The sequence below is a fragment of the Salmo trutta genome, chromosome 14, assembly GCF_901001165.1.
Source record: "Salmo trutta chromosome 14, fSalTru1.1, whole genome shotgun sequence".
NCBI classification, from domain to species: domain Eukaryota; kingdom Metazoa; phylum Chordata; class Actinopteri; order Salmoniformes; family Salmonidae; genus Salmo; species Salmo trutta.
Window position 1 is genome coordinate 24,409,293 of NC_042970.1, and position 20,621 is coordinate 24,429,913.

Below are 20,621 nucleotides of genomic sequence, written 5' to 3' on the forward strand. Positions count from 1 at the left end.
TTTCCACATTTTGTTGTTACAGCCTTATTCTAAAATGTATTAAAATAAAGTCTTCACACAATACCCTATAATGACAAAGTGAAAACAGGTTAAGAAATGTTTTCAAATGTATAAAAAAATAAAAAACTGAAATACCTTTACATAAGTATTCAGACTCTTTGCTATGAGACTCGAAATTGAGTTCAGGTGCATCCTGTTTCCATTGATCATCCTTGAGATGTTTCTACAACTTGGAGTCCACCTGTGGTAAATTCAATTGATTGGACATGATTTGGAAAGGCACACACTTGTCTATAAAGGTCCCACAGTTGACAGTGCATGTCAGAGCAAAAATCAAGCCATAAAGGTCGAAGGAATTGCCCATTGAGCTCCAAGACAGGATTGTATCGAGGCCCAGATCTGGGGAAGGGTACCAAAAAAATGTCTGCAGCATTGAAGGTCCCCAAGCACACAGTGGCCTCCATCATTCTTAAACGTAAGCAGTTTGGAACCACCAAGACTCTTCCTAGAGCTGGCTGCCCAGCCAAACTGAGCAATTGGGGGAGAAGTGCCAGGGTTAGGGTGGTGGCTAAGAACCCGATGGTCACTCTGACAGAGCTCCAGAGTTCCCCTGGAGAGATGGGAGAAGCTTCCAGAGGCCACTCCTCAGTAAAAGGCACATGACAGCCCACTTGGATTTAGCCAAAAGACACCTAAAGGACCTAAGATTCTCTGGTCTGATGAAACCAAGATTGAACTCTTTGGCCTGAATGCCAAGCGTCACGTCTGGAGAAAACCTGGCACCATCCCTACGGTGAAGCATGGTGGTGGCAGCATCATGCTGTGGAGATGCTTTTCAGCAGCAGGGACTGGGAGACTAGTCAGGATCGAGGAAAAGATGAACAGAGCAAAGTACAGAGAGATCCTTGAAGAAAAACTTGCTTCAGAGTCTCAAGACCTCAGACTAGGGCGAAGGTTCACCTTCCAAAAGGAAAACGACCCTAAGCACACAGCCAAGACAATGCAGGAGTGGTTTTGGGACAAGTCTCTGAATGTCCTTGAGTGGCCTAGCCAGAGCCCCGACTTGAAACCGGTCTCTGGAGAGACCTGAAAATAGCTGTGCAGCAACGCTCCCCCATCCAACCTGAGAGCTTGAGAGGATCTGCAGAGAAGAATGGGAGAACCTCCTCAAATACAGGTGTGCCAAGCTTGTAGCGTCACACCCAAGAAGACTCGAGGCTGTAATCGCTGCCAAAGGTGCTTCAACAAAGGAAAGGGTCTGAATGTGATATCAGTTTTTTAATACAGTTGCAAAAATATATAAAAACCTGTTTTTTCTTTGTCATTATGGGGTATTGTGTGTAGATTGATCAGGGAGGAAGAAAAACAATTTAATACATTTTAGAATAAGGCCTTAACGTAACAAAATGTGGAAAAAGTCAAGGAGTTTGAATAATTTCTGAATGCACTTTATATAATCCCATTGAATCCTGCAGGTCACACCAGCAGCATACCACCCTGCATACCACTGCTGGTGTGCCTCTGATGCTAAGCAGGGTCGATCCTGGATGGGAGACCAGATGCAGCTGGAAGTGGTGTTGGAGAGCTAGCAGGGGGCACGCTGGTCTTAAGATCTAATTCAAATGCCCCAGGACAGTGAAGGGGACATATCCCTGCATAGGGTACCGTATTTTGGATGAGATGTTAAACTGCTGTCCTGGCTCTCTGTGGTCATTAAAAATCTCATGGCACAAGTAGGGGTTTTAACACAGGTGTCCTGGCTAAATTCCCAAATTGGCCACCTAATCACCCTCCCTCATTCCTAAATGACATATATCAGTCCTCACCATGCTAGCTGATGTGTCGTTAGTGTTCTGGCACAAAAGGGTTCACCCAGGTGGGTGTCACATAGTAGTGGATGAGGTGAGTTTCCCCCTTACTATATAAATGCTTTGAGTACCTCAGTTGGTAGAAAGGCGCTATACAAATCCAATCCATTATTATTACACAAACTAGAAAAATCTGAACATCTGGGTATTGTTCATGTCACATTCTCATGTTACATTTTAGTCATTTAGCAGACGCTCTTATCCAGAGCGACTTACAGTAGTGAGTGCATACATTTCTTTTTTTTTTTTAAATTCTCCCCGTACTGGTCCCCCGTGGGAATCGAACCCACAACCCTGGCGTTGCAAACACCATGCTCTACCAACTGAGCCACACGGGACCCATGTTACTAGCAAATATTTCCATTTTCAAAAATAAGTGATATCTGTCTATTTAGGTTCATTTCAAATTGTTCCGGAACCCTAACTGCCTGACAAACAGGGCCCAGACTGAGGCCTTCAGAAGTTCATACATGTAGCTGGTGCCGTTTCAGTGTCGACACCTTACTGTGAAACACTGCCACATTTCAGCCGTCGGTGGCATCAGTCTGCTAGTGTGTTGATATGTGTATGTTAAATCCCAGCCCGTCCCGTTACTCTTGGTAGGCCGTCATCGTAAATAACAATGTGTTCTTAACTGACTTGCCTAGTTAAATAACGGTTCAATAAAATACGGATCGACTAACTCTTTCACATTGGCACCAAACGTATCAAAACCATTCGAATTTGCATTCTCACTAATATGCAATTGTATTCCAACCTTTGTCTTCTCCATTTGTATAGCATGGTAATTAAACATTTCATGCCAGTCTTTATCACTTACACCAACCCATTGAATAATTCAGTTATACAACATAGCATCCAAAAACAAACAGTAAGGCCATTCTATGTTAATATTGAATGTAAATATAGAGCTCTTTGATTGTGCTTATAAAAATGTTCTCAACAAATATGTGAGTGTGTAGTAGTTTAGTAGCACTATAAATATTCAACTGACATAGGAAAGTCATCAGAGGTTTCAAGCAATTTCCATCAAGAGTAGCAGTTATTCTGAATGACAGACTCATTGCTCCCATTTTAACTGTGAAAGTGCTGTCACCACACTGAGTGTGCCCCTCCCATAACGGTGCACATCGGGGCTTTTCAGGTGGGCACAATAATACAGAAATGATAGTGTAAAACAGACATAATGATCTGTTGTGTATAATAAACAAGCATGTCAGCTTTATCACATTACATTTGTGTCTTTCTACCCCACTGAATAATCCCTGGCTGGTTGTTAGTTGTGGTGTTCACCTACTTAGGAACAGAGGATAGAAGTCCCCTCTTCAAGATGTCAACTACTGGACATAGATTCCAGGGCAATATCATTGATTGATCAGACTTGCGTTGTCACAGGTCAATCTGGTGCACTTGTTCAACAGAACAACCACATTTCAGCTGGTGCATGTGAAGTGTGTGTGCAACCCACCAAAACACTCATTGGCTCTGACAAAAGAGAGAACACTCACCATCTCTGCACAATCGCATGGCTTCTCGATTTTTCCCGAACTCCTTCAAACTTTCCTCCGATTCAGCACCTAAAATTAGGCAATCGAATACACAGACACATAAATAGTTGCACTTGCTTCTGCTGTTGCTACCAGTAGCGTGTCTTCATATTCCCAAAACTGCACGCAATCGAAAAAAAAGCTAACGATCATATCTCGACTCTACACACACATCCAGTACGCACGAGCACTCACCGTCGTTGCCTTTGGGTATGGCAGCATCGACCCAGTTGCTCCAAGACTGTCCCAACATCATTTCTGGACTAGGCAGGGATCTGCGCTCCGCAACAGTCGCCATTGCTGTGGAGCCTTCTCCCCGCTGGATCTGCTGCTGTTGCTGCTTCAGCTGCCTGGCCACTCTGCGCTGCTCCCCCCTGACGTCATCATCGGCCCTTTCCGACATTCTTTCCGCTACAATGTAACACAACAGCAGTCAGCGTTGAGGTGGTGTTCTCAGGATTCCTTCATTGATCGACTCGGGCAAACGCATGTTTCGATAAGACTAATCCCTTTGATCTATTCAGAAGCTATAGGGAGTCACACTCCAATTAAATCGCATTTTTTTGGACGGGAGCATGATGTGTGTGAGAGGCCACATACCGTCTGGGCAATCACAGATACAACTTTAAAGGAGGGACATAACTTCACCTCCCTGAGCGCAAGAAACGTGGGAAATCCAGGTCACTTACAAGGGGTGTTAAAACGTAACTGCATTTAGTTAAATACTATAGGCATGCGTATCAATTTAAAATCATGCAGTCCCACATCACTTTAAATGTAGCCTACGCCAAATTGATACAGTTCACATTGTAGGCATTCGGGGGGTTTTTAATCGAAAAAGCAGTTTTGTAAAAGAGAACTAACCAAATTATAGGGACCCCCAAAAAAACTGTTATAATGCCCTAATATTGTGAAAATGAATTTGTCACTTCATGACAGCCAGAATATCACTCGCTCTCAACTTCAGAATCGAAGGAACAGTTCATTTATATAAAAACGCTTATTAAAGTGCAACAATTATGACCGGGATTTTGTTTTATTGTCGACGGGTGGGGGAGGAGATGCATTAATGTTATACTAAACTTCTTAAAGCGCGACTGCTTTCCAGTAAATCCATTCATATCTCTCACAACCTTTTGCGTCAGTGCCATGTGGCGCATTGACGATCTAGGAACACTTTTATTCACAAAACAAGCAGAAAGAAAGCTATGGGACTGAGTTACTTTCATTCAGATGTAGTTCTATAAGAGTTAAATAAAGCCTAACAAAAATGTTTAATATCTTCAAGTTTGTAGAAATGAAACATTTCCTAAAGGAATGATCCCTTACTTTCAAATGGGATTCTGAATTACATGGAGTGAGTGGGATGAGCCAGGATGTCTTCAGATATTATCTCATGTTTGCAACTCAGCACTACAACACAAAATACTGTTGGGCAAAATCAATATGTAACAGATAGTTAATAAGTGGTAAAATCCTACACAACCATTATCATCACTTTTCAATATTGCTTACCAGTAGTAACCAGAAATTACCAAATGCATTTTCAGTGCATCCACCAAAATTCATGCACGATACCTCTACTGCCATAACAATAAGCATACAATGGGTCAACTAACAAGGGGGCAGAGACTAGCCCTATAAATGACAACTAATCAGTGTACAAATTACTAGGTTATATGACAGAGAGCAAAAACCCTCCCCTCAAGCTAACTTGTGGGCATGTTAAGAGTCTAGAGCACGTGTCAACCTCATTCCACGGAGAGCCGAGTGTCTGCGTGTTTTCACTCCTCCCTTGTACTTGATTGATGAATTAAGGTCACTAATTAGTAAAGAACTCCACTCACCTGGTTGTCTAGGTCTTAACTGAAATGTGGGGGGGGAAACAGCAGACACTCAGCCCTCTATGGAATTACTTTAACACCCCTGGTCTAGAGACATGTTAAAAAAAATTGGCATATTCATTTCCAGACACATTTTCTAAAATTTAAAAACTTTGCATCTTATGGTTATAGGGATGCTTGTGGATCCAAAAACGAAAATGTCATACAAGACACACATTAATGCAGCTATCAAAGCATACATAGATAAGGATACTATGCCTAACTAAATACATGCAAACAGCACCCTGGCTCTATACCATATACACTCACATTCCTCTGTATTGTGGTACAGTGCAACTTTTCTTTTTAAAAAGGAGAACGAACTTCTGAACCTCTTCTGTATTTGTATTTATGTGTGAATGGATAGGAGCAGAGGTATGGAGACAGAGGGATCTGGGTTTGGGTGAATGTATATGGTTCCAAAGGTGAGTTTTACCACTAGGCCAGACTCAGTGCAGCGTATTACAAAAACAAAGTCATTGTTTACATGTGTGTATATTAATCAATTATAAAATCAACATATTACTTGGCAAATTTCTGCATCTAACAGACTGACATAAGAATAAGGTTGGGATTCTTTGAAATGACAAATTATAAATATTACACTTCCATGGTGGTCTATGCAGCTGTTATACCATATGTATTTAGGCCTCCTGCTTATGTGACCAACAGGTCTTCTGTGCTTCAGAAGGCCTTGGGCTCGTTTGAGGGCTAAGGCTAAAGCAACTGACTGTAGACAAAAGTGGAGGAGTGAAGTCGGGGGAGGTGATGAGCATCTGCGATAGCTGAAAGTCTGACACCGATGTGGTTTTCCAACAGCAAGGCTCAATGCAACATGGCAGTGTTGCCATTGTTTATAAAAAATATATATTTATAGGGTTGTCATAAACATGTCTCCGACCCCCATATCACACACTCACAAACTGAAAATATACACCGAGTGTACAAAACACCATGACAGACTGACCAGGTGAAAGCTATGATCCCTTACTGATGTCACCTGTTAAATCCACTTCAAATCAGTGTAGATGAAGGGGAGAAGACAAATTAAAGAAGGATTTTTAAACCTTGAGACATGGATTGTGTGTGTGTGAATGGGAAAGAGAAAATATTTCAGTGCCTTTGAACAGGGTATGGTAGCAGGTGCCAGGTGCAACGATTTGAGTGTGACAAGAACTGCAAAGCTGCTGGGTATTTCACACTCAACAGTTTCCCATATGTATCTAAAATGCTCCACCAACCAAAGGACATCCAGCCAACTTGACAACTGTGGGAAGCATTGGAGTCAACATGGGCCAGCATCCCTGTGAAACGCTTTCGACACCTTGTAGAGTCCATGCCCCGATGAATTGAGGCTGTTCTGAGGGCAAAAAGGGTGCAACTCAATATTAGGAAGGTGTTCACAGTGTGTGTACATTGTACAATGAATTGGTGCGACAGCCTCAAATATCACATTCATTTGTACATATCCACTGTATAGACAAATCGTGGCAAAGTTGGTTCCTGTCAATCAGGTCTTTGGTTATGTTCCTGTTGGTAAAAAAAAAAAAACACCTTAATGATTGGTTGACAATAGCGCCTCCCACAATGCAGGTGATGGCTGTTTGTGAAGCTCAACTGCAGAAACTTGCAGTCGACAGCAGTCAAAACTTCATGACCTTTGATAGCATGGTTTTTGTAAAGTTCATGCAGTCGACATGTAGGAGCAAGTTGGACAATTTTTTAATCCCCACAATGCAACACACTTTGACAGAAGTGATCCACTCAAACGGGCCAACTGACTCAGGGAGCCAACGCAGCTCGAGGTATCAAACATACCTCCATTACACTTCACCCCACTTTGACTTCTTCCTCCTTCTCACAGAGACCCATTGGGGTCATTGAACTAATGTGACCCACAGGTCTATGGTGCAGCAGAAGAGCACATTAGCCTACTAAGTCAAAGCCCAACTCTTCAGGACTCAGGCTAGGTTACTCATATGTAAGTTTGGTCATCAAACCACTTCCGTTACACTTATTAATGAAGTATCAATATCTTAGAGATTTTGTAATGAAATGGCAGCTGAAAAACTGCAGTCCTGAGAGAAGAGTCTGACTGTAGCCATGTCGCAGGACTGTGGAGAGAGCCTCAAAACTGGAACCAGTGATGGTTAGAATTTCAGTAGAAAAACAGATCATTGTGCTCGCTGAACCCTTACCTTGTCAAATGTGGAAAAGGGAACTCAATCGTGACTGGATCAGTAGAACCTCATCAGTTTGGGTGATCGCTGGTCGCCCCACACAAGTTGTGGAAGGAATCTGGGTGAGAGAAAGAGGCGGGAGGAAAAAGTTAGTATCAGCTTCATTGTTTTGATACCGTAATCACGGTTTAGGGAATTACGGGGTTGTTTGTCTGGAAGATAACACCACCTCCCATTCTCCTGGTGGATCTGGAGCTTTCACGCTAGCACGAGCTACTTATGGAGCTCCTCGCCGCAGCAGAGTAATCCAATCCAATAAGCACTATCCCTGGTTAACCACTCCAGAGCCCTGCAGTTTGCAGCCCAATCATCCCTTTAAAGATTATATTTTATTTTAAAGAACTTTAAACTATTGGTTTTACCATTGTAGGCTTCTCATCAATTCAACACGATGTGAATAATGACAACAGTATCACAAAGATAGAGATTATATAGGTGAATATGAAGCCCTTTATGAGATGTATTGCCCCGTTTGCTACAGTGACAAGAATGTGGAGGAATTTCTATAACAGGCGTTGGTATGAGGGGATCAAATTGTCTTGTGCCAGAGTTGCATACAGTAGCTTATGCCTAGGCTATCATACAACAAAACTTTTGCTTGCTAATAGAGTTGCATTTCAATGAAGCTTAGCTTAATCAAATAGATGTACACGTTAGAGCTGGGCCGATAAACAGAATAATCCATACCGAGCACTTCACGCAGGCATTTTGCTGATATCGTTCATTATGATACGTAGCCTATACTAGAGAAATGTGATGTTTGAAATGAAATAAGTTTGATAATATGGGTGATTGTTGTCATCAATTGCCCCATTAACAATCACACTAGTAGTAGTTTAAAGGGTAATAAAAAAAAACGGTGGTGCACATTAACGTTAAAAATCATTCTATTTATCGTTATGGCTTCAATCCAGGCAATTTATCACAACATGGATTTTTGTCCATATAGTCCAGCTCTAGTACACATCCTTACATCACTAAATACAAGTTCTCAACCACTGATGCATCATGACTTCAACTAGCCTAGGCCTACAAGGCAACATAATGTAGACTACATTAGAGGACTTAAGCCTAGTTAATGCAAAAGCCACATTTTCCAAATTGTACAACTAGCAAGTAATCTATTGAAATTCTGACACCAAAAATGTGTCTGGGTTCTTTATTTACCCATCAGCTAGCATTAGCTGCATTATATGCAAACTAATAGTGAAAGAGTTACTTGTTAATTTGCTAAAACAATTACTAATCAAGAGCATTAGCTAGGTAGGTTAAATGTATTATTTGAGTGAACTACATTTGTGTTAAAATAAATCAAAACGATTTACATTAGCAGAAAAATAAGGATTAGGCCAATTGTATACAATGTCTTTATGCTACATTTGGTTTGTCAGTTACTCAAAATCCAATGCACTTTGGTCATACAAATTATTGTTCATATGAATGACAACAGTGGCACATAGACACTCTTGCATGGTTCTTTGGAGGGTACTTCACTGCTCAACACCAATGTTCTCCGCACAAAACACATTTAACATTGTAAAAATAATAAATGCATAGTTTAGACTCCATTGAGACAAACCCAGAAGTAACATCATACTTATTCGAATCACATTTTATTTGTCACATGCGCCGAACACTGGGCCGTACGCACAAACCTCTATTGCTCCTTACGGTCAGATGCCGAGAAGTTGCCATACCAGGCAGTGATGCAACCGGTCAGGATGCTTTCGATGGTACAGCTGTATAACCTTGAGGATCTGAGGACCCATGCCAAATCTTTTCAGTCTCCTGAGGGGAAAAAGGTGTTGTCGTGCCATTTTCACGACTGTCTTGGTGTGTTTGGAACTTGAAACTCTTGACCCGCTCCACTACAGCCCCCTCGATGTTAAGGGGGGCCTGTTCGGCCCTCCTTTTCCTGTAGTCCAATGTGTCTTGCTCACGTTGAGGGAGAGTTTGCTGTCCTGGCAGTGTCTCTGACCTCCTCCCTATAGGCTGTCTCATCGTTGTCGGTGATCAGGCCTACCACTGTTATGTCGTCAGCAAACTTAATGGTGTTGGAGTCGTGCCTGGCCACACAGGTGTGGGTGAGCAGGGAGCACAGGAGGGAATTAAGCACGCACCCCTGAGGGGCCCCAGTGTTGAGGATCAGCGTTTCAGATGTGTTGTTGCCTACCTGTTGGGGCGGTATGCAAATTGTAGTGGGTCTAGGGTTTCCGGGATGATGGTGTTGATGTGAGCCATGACCAGCCTTTCAAAGCACTTCATGGCTACAGACGTGAGTGCTACGGGGCGGTAGTCATTTAGGCAAGTTAGCGTTGCTTTCTTGGGCACAGGGACTATGGTGGTCTGCTTGAAACATGTAGATATTACACACTCGGTCAGGAAGAGGTTGAAAATATCAGTGAAGACAGTTGCCAGTTGGTCTGCACATGCTCCGAGTAGACGTCCTGGTAATCCGTCTGGCCCCGCGGCCTTGTGAAAGTAGAAGGTCTTGCTCACATCGGCTACGGAGAGCGTGATCACAGTCATCCGGAACAGCTTTGTGCTCTCATGCACGCTTCAGTGTTGCTTGCCTCAAAGCGAGCATAAAAGGCATCTGGTAGGCTCGTGTCACTGGGCAGCTCACGGCTGTGCTTCCCTTTGTAGTCTAATAGTTTGCAAGCCCTACCACAGCCTTCGAGCATCAGAGCTGGTGTAGTAGGATTCAATCTTAGTCCTGTATTGACGCTTTGCCTGTTTGATGGTTCGGCTGAGGGCATAGCGGGATTTTTTATAAGCGTCCAGATTAGTATCCCGCTCCTTGAAAAGCCGGTGACTGGGGTGGTGTACTCCTCAATGCCATTGGATGAATCCCGGAACATATTCCAGTCTGTGCTAGCAAAATAGTACTGTAGTCTATGTGTGTTGTAAAGGTGGTCTAGAGTTTTTTTCCTAGACCACCTTTAGGCCGTTATTGTAAATAAGAATTAGTTCTTAACTGACTTGCCTAGTTACATAAAAATAAAACCTCATCGGGTCTAATGGTGGCCCTGTGCCTTCCGGGATCCTTGGGATGTTCCCCCCATTGAAGTTGAAATTTAAAAGTTTAAGGCATGGTTTCTCAAACTCGGTCTTCAGGGACCACAAGGGTACACGTTTTGGTTTTTGCCCTACCACTACACACACAGCTGATTCAAATAATCATCAAGCTTTGATATGTAAAAAAAAAAATTCTAAAATAAAATACAAAATGTTTAACTAGGCAAGTCAGTTAAGAACAAATTGTTATTTACAATGACGACCTACCCCGGCCGAACCCTAACAATGCTGGGCCAATTGTGCGCCGCCCTATGGGACTCCCAATTCCGGCCGGTTGTGATACAGTCTGGAATCAAACCAGAGTCTCAAGTAACCCCTCTACCACTGAGATGCAGTGTCTTAGACCGCTGCGCCACTAGGGAGCCCAAGTGATCATTTGAATCAGCTGTGTGGTGTTGATGGCAAAAACAAAAACGTGCACCCCTTGGGGTCCCGATGACCGAGTTGGGGAAACACTGGGTTAAGGTTGGGTTAGGGACGTCCCAAGGATCCCGAATAACACTGACCATCTCACGCTCGCGCATGAGCAGGCCATCAAAGACGATATAAAGACAAGACGTTTTTGACTAAGATGAAAACGTGTCAGTTTATCACTTTTACGAGGTTGGCGTAATAACATGTTCAACTACATAAGACAATGTCTCGAATATAGCTAGTGCCTTTAGATTTCGAGAAAAATTAACAACTAAGGAAAAAAATTATCCGTTTTTCACTCATTAACTTCTCAAACACCAAACCACGGCATGGTCTGCTTGGTCTGTTTCGCAAGCGTTCCCGGAAGTCTCGCGATGTTGCGCCTCTGGTCTAGAAACTCTGTGCCCATATCACCAAACTGTAGAAAATTTCGCAGTCAATCGAGGAGTGGCTAGCTAGCTATCATTAGCGCTAACTCAAGTAAGCTAGCTAGCTGGCCAGCCATATCTTCCAATGAACCTGGCAGAAGTCATTAACAGCCGACATAGAAACATGATGTATTTGCACTTACCAAGGTCCTGGACGTTGGGGATGCAAATGTGACGGCAGACAGATACAAATCTGTTGAATGTGGCGGATATTAAAGTATGGAGATCGTGCAGAAAGAACGAATGCAATGCTCACTGACTGTGGAGGTCTTTACCAGGTGCTTCCATGTCTGTTTACCAAACTGCATTCTGGGATGCAGACGTCACAATTTTTTACAGTCTATACTTCACGCACGCACGTCGCTGCCGTGCCAGCTAACTGTTTTACCCGTTCTTTTATTCCACAATGGGTTTCCCAGAGCTGAAACTGGTAGCATTTGATGTCTTGCCATAGGGGCCAAGTAACAAGTTTCAGCAAAATACACTCCCCGTAATCGTGAACGAAGACGAGTAGTTTCACGAGATTCTCATGCTGTCAAAATTAACACGAGCTGGTCTTTTGACCAATCCGTGCCCTTTTTTTTCAGAGGCGGGGTATTTCCAGTAGCGCTGGGGTGCGTTCAGTCAGAGATACTTGTAAGGAGATGGGAAACTCCATTGGAATCGTATTCACGCACTTGTGTACGTTGCCCATGCAGCGTCAATGTGCCGCGCGGTGCATTATGGGTGATTGTAGTACAACGCTAGCACCACAGAGTTTCTAAACCCAAAGACGCAACATTGCGAGACTTCCGGGAACATTTTGACCATGGAGACCAGGCCAGGGTTTGGGGTTTGAGAAATCAATGAGGGAAGTGAACATTTCTTCCTTAGCTGTTAATTTTCTCGAAATCTAAAGGCACAACCTATATTTGAGACAATGTCTTAGGTAGTTGAGGATGTTAAAAACAAGTTTATATTGAATGAGTGGGTTTGAGTTGATAGCTTGCACATGCGCAGTTTGACGCAAACGACCGGTAGAGCTGATTACGTATTTATGCGCATGCGCATAGCTAACCAACGTCGCCATCAAGCGTGACTCGGGATTTCCATTGGAGAAGCAGTTTCTGCCTATGGTCATATCATCTCTTTGATAGTATTTCCATAGATAGTACTTCCATTTTATTAACTAGGCAAGTCAGTTAAGAACAAATTCTTGTTTTCATTAATGGCCTAGGAACAGTGGGTTAACTGCCTTGTTCAGGGGCAGAACAACAGATTTGTACTATGTCAGTTCGGGGATTCGAACTTGCAACCTTTCGGTTACTAGTCCAACGCTCTAACCACTAGACCACGCTGCCGCCCAGATCTAAAAGGATAGGGACAACTGGGCAAAAAATCTGTCTTCTCCAGCAGGTGGTGTTGTTTCGTTTCTTTCGCTCACCAAGCGAGGAGTTTTTGAATGGAGGTCAATGAGAGAGTCAAATTTGGTCTACAAAAAAATGTACTGGCTTATTTTCTATGTGAGGTTTATTTGATCAAATATACGTTTTGTAATGCTTAGGTTGTTAAGAATTTACTGGTGTAAGTAGGACACGTGACACCCCGGCAACTTTGAGAAAAAACACTATATTGGAGTCATGACATGTGGCTAGTAGCATAGCATCTCTCTCGATTAAATACAGACGGTTGACGTCAACACCCTCATCGAATATAAAATAACGAAATGTATCCACCAATCCAAAAAGAGGAATAGGTGGGAGCTTGTCTTGTCATTATAGCCACATATCTGATTACTTCAAGGAATGAATGTGAGCACAGAGATCCAACATGAGCATGAATTTCATGCAACAAGAAGCCCAATATTACAAACCTTTTCCAGGATTTGAGATAATTAACTTGTCCTCTGTAATATTGTATAGCTTTGAAATCGTGACATTACGTACTTTCGAGGAAAATAGACATGTTTGAGGACTGCACATGCGGGGGTTTGGAGCAAGACGACCGTTAGACCTGATGACGCGTTTCTACGCATTAGCTTTGCTGGAATCGCCTACAAGTGAGATCGGGGATTTCTATTGGAGAAGCAGTTTTAGCCTAGCAATCTTCATACTGTACTGTCTGGTTCTACTAGGTTTTTATCAAAGATTTGTATAACTAACCCTTAGCTCATTGTTCTATCTCTATATTTATGTTCTGAATGCAGCCCTTTTTATTTCCTTTAACAATAAAGTTAAATTAAAAGAGCAAATTTACCTGGACAAATGGGTGCTGTAACTGATGGAGATTGTTCATTGTTTGATATTACCCAATTAGCTAGCAAACTGATGTGTTATTGAGATTGGGTTCTTAATCATACTACCTCTCTAAATAGTTCTGTGTATTTGAAGTGGCCACTTTAATCTCATTTTGAAGGCATCAGCTACATTGAATAACTGGATACAGTACATGTATTGTTAACTATGCTAGCTAGCTAAAATACTAGCCTGTGGTGCCATTTAGCCAACTTAGTTAACTAGCTTGCTAGTGAACTATTGTGTACATTATTTATTCATGAGTGATGATAGTTGCTAGCTACATCTCTTGTGTTTAGCTACATAATTTTACACAAGCATGACAGATCTTTTGAGTTCGTCATCATGAACAACCGGTGTGAATGTGTTAGCTAGTAGATCAAGCTTTGATTATTTGATTCTGCTGTGTAGTGCAAGGGCAAAAACCAAAACGTGCACCCATGGAGGGCCCCAGGACCGCGTCTGGGAAACCCTCCTCTAGGAGGTGGTCAAAGTGCTCATTGGTAACATTGCTTACTTATCCATTACAGACAAAGTTATTTGGAAACATCTTCTCATTGATGGAGACGGAGCTGGAGACAACCAAAGTATCAATGTTCTTTTGAAGAACTTTACTAAATGGTGCAATTCAACTGGGTTGCCTGAAGAAGGGTACATGTGACTGCTCTGCCCTGTGTGATAAGCCGTTGTTGCTACTAGCTAACTAGCTATCGCCAATCATTGCCTATTGTAGCTACATCAAAACCAGGAGAGATTGATTTGACTAATGAAACATTTTCTCTTGGTCTTGACAAGCTTATATATGGCTAATACTGTTTCATTCAAGTTTACATCAACTGTCATGTAAACTATCTTAAAGTAAAATTATAATTATTCCTCTTTGCAGATTTACACAGTACCAGAGGATGTTGGGTACATAGGCACAATGTCAATTCTCAATGGAGAAGACCTTGCTGGTGTATGACATGAACCTCTGGTAAATGGAAAGCTATGAGAAAATATACACTGACATAAGTGAGAGAAATGAGACTGGCGTCTCAGTCCATTACACTACATTCTACTGTCAACCCATACCTTAATCAAAACTTGTAGTCACACCCTATTTGATTATCCTTTTTCTCTTTAAAACAAAACATAACATCAGCACATGATACAAATCAGAATGACAAAAGGAGATCCAGAGGGCAAAGAGAATCCAAAATAATCAGCAATGTGAGGTTGATCGGGTACACTTCAAGATGTATTAAAGTGCAAGATGGCTATAAACGTCAGACCCCTTGACTTTTTCCACATTTTGTTACCTTACCATCTTATTCTAAAATTTATTAAAATATACAAATTCCTCATCAATCTACACACAAAACCCCATAATGACAAAGTGAAAACAGGTTTGTAAAATAAATACTTATTTACATACTGTAAGTGTTCAGACCCTTTGCTATGAGTCTCGAAATTGAGCTCAGGTGCATCCGGTTTCCATTGATCATCCTTGAGATGTTTCATACAACTTGATTGGAGTCTACCTGTGGTAAATTACATTGATTGGACATGATTTGGAAAGGCACACATATAAGGTCCCACAGTTGACAGTGCATGTCAGAGCAGAAACCAAGCCATGAGGTCAAAGGAATTGTCCGTAGAGCTCCGAAGACAAGATTGTGTCCTAAAGGACTCTAATCATGAGAAACAAGATTTTCTGACCTGATGAAACCAAGATTGAACTCTTTGTCTTGAATGCCAAGCATCAAGTCTGGAGGAAACCTGGCACCATCCCTACGGTGAAGCATGGTGGTGGTAGCATCATGCTGTGGGAATGTTTTTCAGCGGCAAGGACTGGAGACTAGTAAGGATCGAGGGAAAGATGATCGGAGCAAAGTACAGAGAGATCCTTGATGAAAACCAGCTCCAGAGCTCTCAGGACCTAAGACTGGGGCGAAGGGTTACTTTCCAACAGGACAATAACCCTAATCACCCAGCCAAGACAGTGCAGGAGTGGCTTTGCGACAAGTCTGAATGTCCTTGAGTGGCCCAACCAGAGCCAAAATTGTAGTGTCAAACCCACGAAGACTCGAGGCTGTAATCACTGCCAAAGCGTGCCACCTGGCCAACATCCGGTGAAATTGCAGAGCGCGAATTTCAAATTACAGAAATATAAATATTTAACATTCATGAAAATACAAGTATTATACATCAAAATTAAGCTTAACTTCTTGGTAATCCAGCCGCTGTCTCAGATTTCAAAAAGGCTTTACGGCGAAAGCACACCACGCGATTATCTGAGGACAGCTCCCCGCATACAAAAACATGAAAAACATTTTTCAACCAGGCAGGTGCGACACGAAAGTCAGAAATAGCGAAATAATAAATGCCTTACCTTTGACGATCTTCTTCTGTTGGCACTCCAAAAGGTCCCAGTTACATCACAAATTGTCCTTTTGTTCGATAAAGTCCTTTTTTATATCCATAAAAACTCAGTTTAGCTGGTGCGCTTCATTCAATAATCCACCGGTTTCCCTCCTTCAAAATGCATACAAAATGAATCCCAAACGTTACCAATAAACGTATCCAAACAAGTCAAACAACAGTTATAATCAAACCTCAGGTACCCTAATACGTAAATAAACAATAAAATTTAAGACGGAGAATAGTATGTTCATTACCGGAGATAAATAATAAAGAACGCGCTTTCAGCCACGCGCATAGAAACACTACAGCCAAAATGGGAACCACTTAGAAAAACTACAACTTGTAGCTCATTTTTCCAAAAACCAGCCTGAAACTCTTTCTAAAGACTGTTGACATCTAGTGGAAGCCCTAGGAACTGCAATCTGGGAGGACTTCACCTAATAATAAACATGAAAGCCATTGGAAACAGTGGCTGAACAAGGCTGAATTATAATTTTGTTTTTGGACGGTTTGTCCTCGGAGTTTCGCCTGCCATATCAGTTCTGTTATACACAGACATAATTTTAACAGTTTTAGAAACTTTAGAGTTTTCTATCCAAATCTACCAATTATATGCATATTCTGGCTTCTGTGCCTGAGTAACAGGCAGTTTACTTTGGGCACGCTTTTCATCCAGACGTGAAAATACTGCCCCCTACCCAAGAGAGGTTTAAGTAAATGTGATTATTTTTTAAAAATTTTTTAATATACAGTACTGTGCAAAAGTTTTAGGCAGGTGTGAAATGCTGTAAAGTAAGAATGCTTTTTAAAAAAATAGACATGTTAATAGATTATGTTTTTCAATTAACTAAATGCAAAGTGAGTGAACAGGAGAAAAATCAAATCTAAATTTGGTGTGACCAGCCTTTGCCTTCAAAGCAGCATAAATTCTTGTAGGTACACTTGTACAAAGTCAGGGATTTTGTAGGCATGTAGTCAGATGTATGATTAAACAATTATACCAAACAGGTGCTAATGATCATCAATTCATATGTAGGTTGAAACACAATCATAAACAGAAACAGCTGCGTAGGAGGAATAAAACTGTGTGAGGACGGCCAAACAAGGTGAGGTTGCTGAAGACCGTTTCCTGTCAAAAGTCATACACCATGGTAAGACTGTGTACAGCAACAAGACACAAGGTAGTTATACTGCATCAGCAAGGTCTCTCCCAGGCAGAAATGTCAAGGAAGACAGGGGTTTCCAGATGTGCTGTCTTAGCTACTTTGATGACGCAAAAAGAAACGGGAAACGTTGAGGACCGTAGGCACAGTAGTCGGCCAAGGAAACTTACTGCAGCAGATGAAAGACACATCATGCTTACTTCCCTTCGCAATCGGAAGATGTCCAGCAGTGCCATCAGCTCAGAATTGGCAGAAAACAGTGGGACCCTGGTACACCCATCTACTGTCCAGAGAAGTCTGGTCAGAAGTGGCCTTCATGGAAGACTTGCAACCAAAAAGCCATACCTCCGACGTGGAAACAAGGCCAAGCGACTCAGCTATGCATGAAAACACAGGAACTGGGGTGCAGAAAAATGGCAGCAGGTGCTCTGGACTGATGAGTCAACATTGGAAATATTTGTCTGTAGCAGAAGGCAGTTTGTTCGCAGAAGGGCTGGAGAGCAGTACACGAATGAGTGTCTGCAAGCAACAGTTAAGCATGGGGGGGAGGTTCCTTGCAGGTTTGGGGCTACATTTCTGCAAACGGAGTTGGGGATTTGGTCAGAATTAATGGTCTCCTCAATGCTGAGAAGTACAGGCAGATACTTATCCATCATGCATCAGGGAGGCATCTGATTGGCCCCAAATTTATTCTGCGGCATGGCGACCCCAAACATACAGCAAAAGTCATTAAGAACTATCTTCAGCGTAAAGAAGAACAATGAGTCCTGGAAATAATGGTATGGCCCTCACAGAGCCCTGACCTCAACATCGAGTCTGTCTGGGATTACATGAAGAGAGAGAAGCACCTGAGGCTGCCTAAATCCACAGAACTGTGGTTAGTTCTCCAAGATGTTTGGGCCATCCTACCCTCTGAGTTCCTTCAAAAACTGTGTGCAAGTGTACCTAGAAGAATTGATGCTGTTTTGAAGGCAAAGGGTGGTAACACAAAACATCTACATCAAATCAATATTTCTTCTGTTCACTCACTTTGCATTTTGTTAATTGATAAATATAAACTAATAACATGTCTATTTTTTTTAAAGCATTCTTACTTTACAGCATTTTTTCACACCTGCCTAAATCTTTTGCACAGTACTGTACATTTGCAACAATTTCTGAACCTCTTTTTGATTTGTCATTATGGGGTATTGTATGTAGATTGATAGGGGGAAAAAACTATTTAATCCATTTTAGAATAAGGCAGTAAAGTAACAAAATGTGGACACTTTTTTTCTTGACAAAGAGCTTCAGCAGCTGTCCCACATCAAAGAGAATGTGGGAAATAAGGTAGGCTTTTTTCCTGCTTGTGTTTTGTTTAATTTATATCTTTTAATCAATTATATATTTTTATCGCGTTATCTTAATATATTGTCTGAGTCTCCCTCAGCTGGAGTTGAGGAAGAAACAGTTCCATGTGCTCCTCTGTACCATCCAGGAACTACAACAGACACTGGAGAGTAGATATCAACTGATGATGACTGTAGCCAGGAACTACAGCGTAAGTAAACAGATGACTGTAGCAAGACACTGAAGAGTAAGTATTAACAGATGACTGTATCCGTTGTGGTCTGCTATGGCAAGATGTGCTATGGGTTGATTCTGGACTGGGTTGTCGGTCAGTGATTGTGATCTACCCCTCTGCAATGATGTTTATGTATTTTGATTTCAGAGAAAAATGACACTCAGGAAAGTTCCATGGAGAATGAATGCACCTCAGCCGTCAATGTAATGAAGAGTTATGTACTCTTAGAGAATGTTTCATTTGAGTTTGTCCTAAGTTGACTTTTGTTTTTATATTACCTGTATGTATTTTCGATGAATGTTGTCAATTGCTCTTGTACTTTGTCTTCATTAGAATGTCATAGTCTGGTTAGGGTTATTTATAATTAAGCTGTCACTGGGTGGGAGTGTAGCTAGGGGTTATTGTTTTCCATCCATTTAGCACAGAATCTGCTATATTCACCTTGTTGCTAACATGACTATGGTTTGAGAATCCTCTCACAACTGTACACACCAACACTCACCACATATTTTGGGTTTTCATTAAAGGTCCAATGCAGCTGTTATCTCAATATCAAATCATTTCTGGTTAACATTTAAGTACCTGTCACAAATCCCACCGAAGGTGGCTCCCCTGCCTGCTCGGGCGGCGCTCGGCGGTCGTCGTCGCCGGCCTACTAGCCGCCGCTGATCCCTTTTTCCTTTTCGTTTGGTATGTCTGATTGTTTGCACCTGTTCCTCATTTGGTTCTCTTGATTTTGGTTATTTAAGCCTATGTAGCCCGCCCAGGTTTGTGCGGGATTATTTGCGTCAGTGTGTTTTGTTATTGGATGTGCTGGCGATCGAATAGTGTTGTTTTATGTGCGTGCTGTGTACCTGTTGTTTTTGGGCACCACGCATTTCACGCCGGTTGTGTTGGCGTCGACCGTTTTGTTGTGTTACGGAATAAACACATTATCTCCTTACCTCTGCTCTCTGCGCCTGACTCCTACCACCACTCCTAGCATTTACTGACAGAATCCCGCACCAGCTATGGAGTCAGCAGGAGCAGCATCCCCTCCTCTCCCATCGATGGAGGAAAGGGTCCTCCATCATACCACCATTCTCCACCGAATAGGCTCAGCGATGGATCAGATGATGGAGAGGATGGACCGATGGGAGAGGAGTGGCCTTCCTACCGCATCCCCAGCACCAATTCCCCTTCCCCCATCTACCCCTCCGCCAGCGTCCTGACCCGGAGCCTTGGGCATGGCTCTCCCCAGGGAGTACGATGGAGCGGCGGCTGGGTGCCAGGGGTTCCTGCTGCAGTTGGAGTTGTACCTGGCTACCGTTCGTCCGACTCCCTCGGGAGAGGAGAGTGTAAGCGTCCTCGTCTCCTGCTTAACGGGACGTGCCCTGGAGTGGGCTAACGCAGTGTGGTATGGCCCAGACTCGGCAAGGGATCACTACCCCGAGTTCACCCGCCGTTTCCGGGCCGTGTTCGACCACCCATCAGAGGGCCGGGCGGCGGGTGAACGGCTGTTCCACCTGCGGCAGGAGACGAGGAGCGCACAGGACTTTGCTCTGGAGTTCCGGACCTTGGCTGCTGGAGCGGGGTGGAACGACAGGGCCCTAATGGACCACTATCGGTGTAGCCTCCGAGAGGACGTCCGCCGGGAGCTAGCCTGTCGGGACACTACCCTCTCACTGGATAAACTAATAGACATGTCCATTCGTCTCGACAACCTGCTGGCTGCCCGCGGACGTCCAGACCGGGCCCTGTTGGTTCCACCTCCAGGC

At 42.8% G+C, this 20,621-nt stretch overlaps 2 protein-coding genes across 3 annotated transcripts in view; one reads left to right on the forward strand and one right to left on the reverse strand.

Annotated features, from left to right (window-relative positions):
• Nucleotides 1-12,143, reverse strand: part of atxn7 (ataxin 7) — a 34,361-nt gene extending 22,218 nt beyond the window's left edge. Inside the window, exons 1-4 of one of the 2 annotated variants that reach the window (XM_029774976.1) lie at nucleotides 11,602-12,143; nucleotides 7,497-7,596; nucleotides 3,611-3,826; nucleotides 3,377-3,445 (exon numbers count right to left, since the gene is read on the reverse strand). In XM_029774976.1, the coding sequence (XP_029630836.1) occupies nucleotides 3,377-3,445; nucleotides 3,611-3,818 (277 nt within the window). In that variant the 5' untranslated portion in view covers nucleotides 3,819-3,826; nucleotides 7,497-7,596; nucleotides 11,602-12,143. Of the gene's footprint in view, nucleotides 1-3,376; nucleotides 3,446-3,610; nucleotides 3,827-4,744; nucleotides 6,260-7,496; nucleotides 7,597-11,601 lie in introns of those variants that run through there. The other variant, XM_029774977.1, reaches the window with a different exon arrangement.
• A 1,441-nt stretch (nucleotides 12,144-13,584) lies between these two features.
• Nucleotides 13,585-18,873, forward strand: thoc7 (THO complex 7). The gene is given in 8 exon segments (XM_029774171.1): nucleotides 13,585-13,726; nucleotides 14,268-14,382; nucleotides 14,618-14,742; nucleotides 14,855-14,884; nucleotides 14,887-14,971; nucleotides 15,768-15,807; nucleotides 18,552-18,629; nucleotides 18,730-18,873. Coding segments are annotated over 8 exon segments (642 nt in total). The 5' UTR covers nucleotides 13,585-13,701.
• Nucleotides 18,874-20,621: the final 1,748 nt, after the last annotated feature.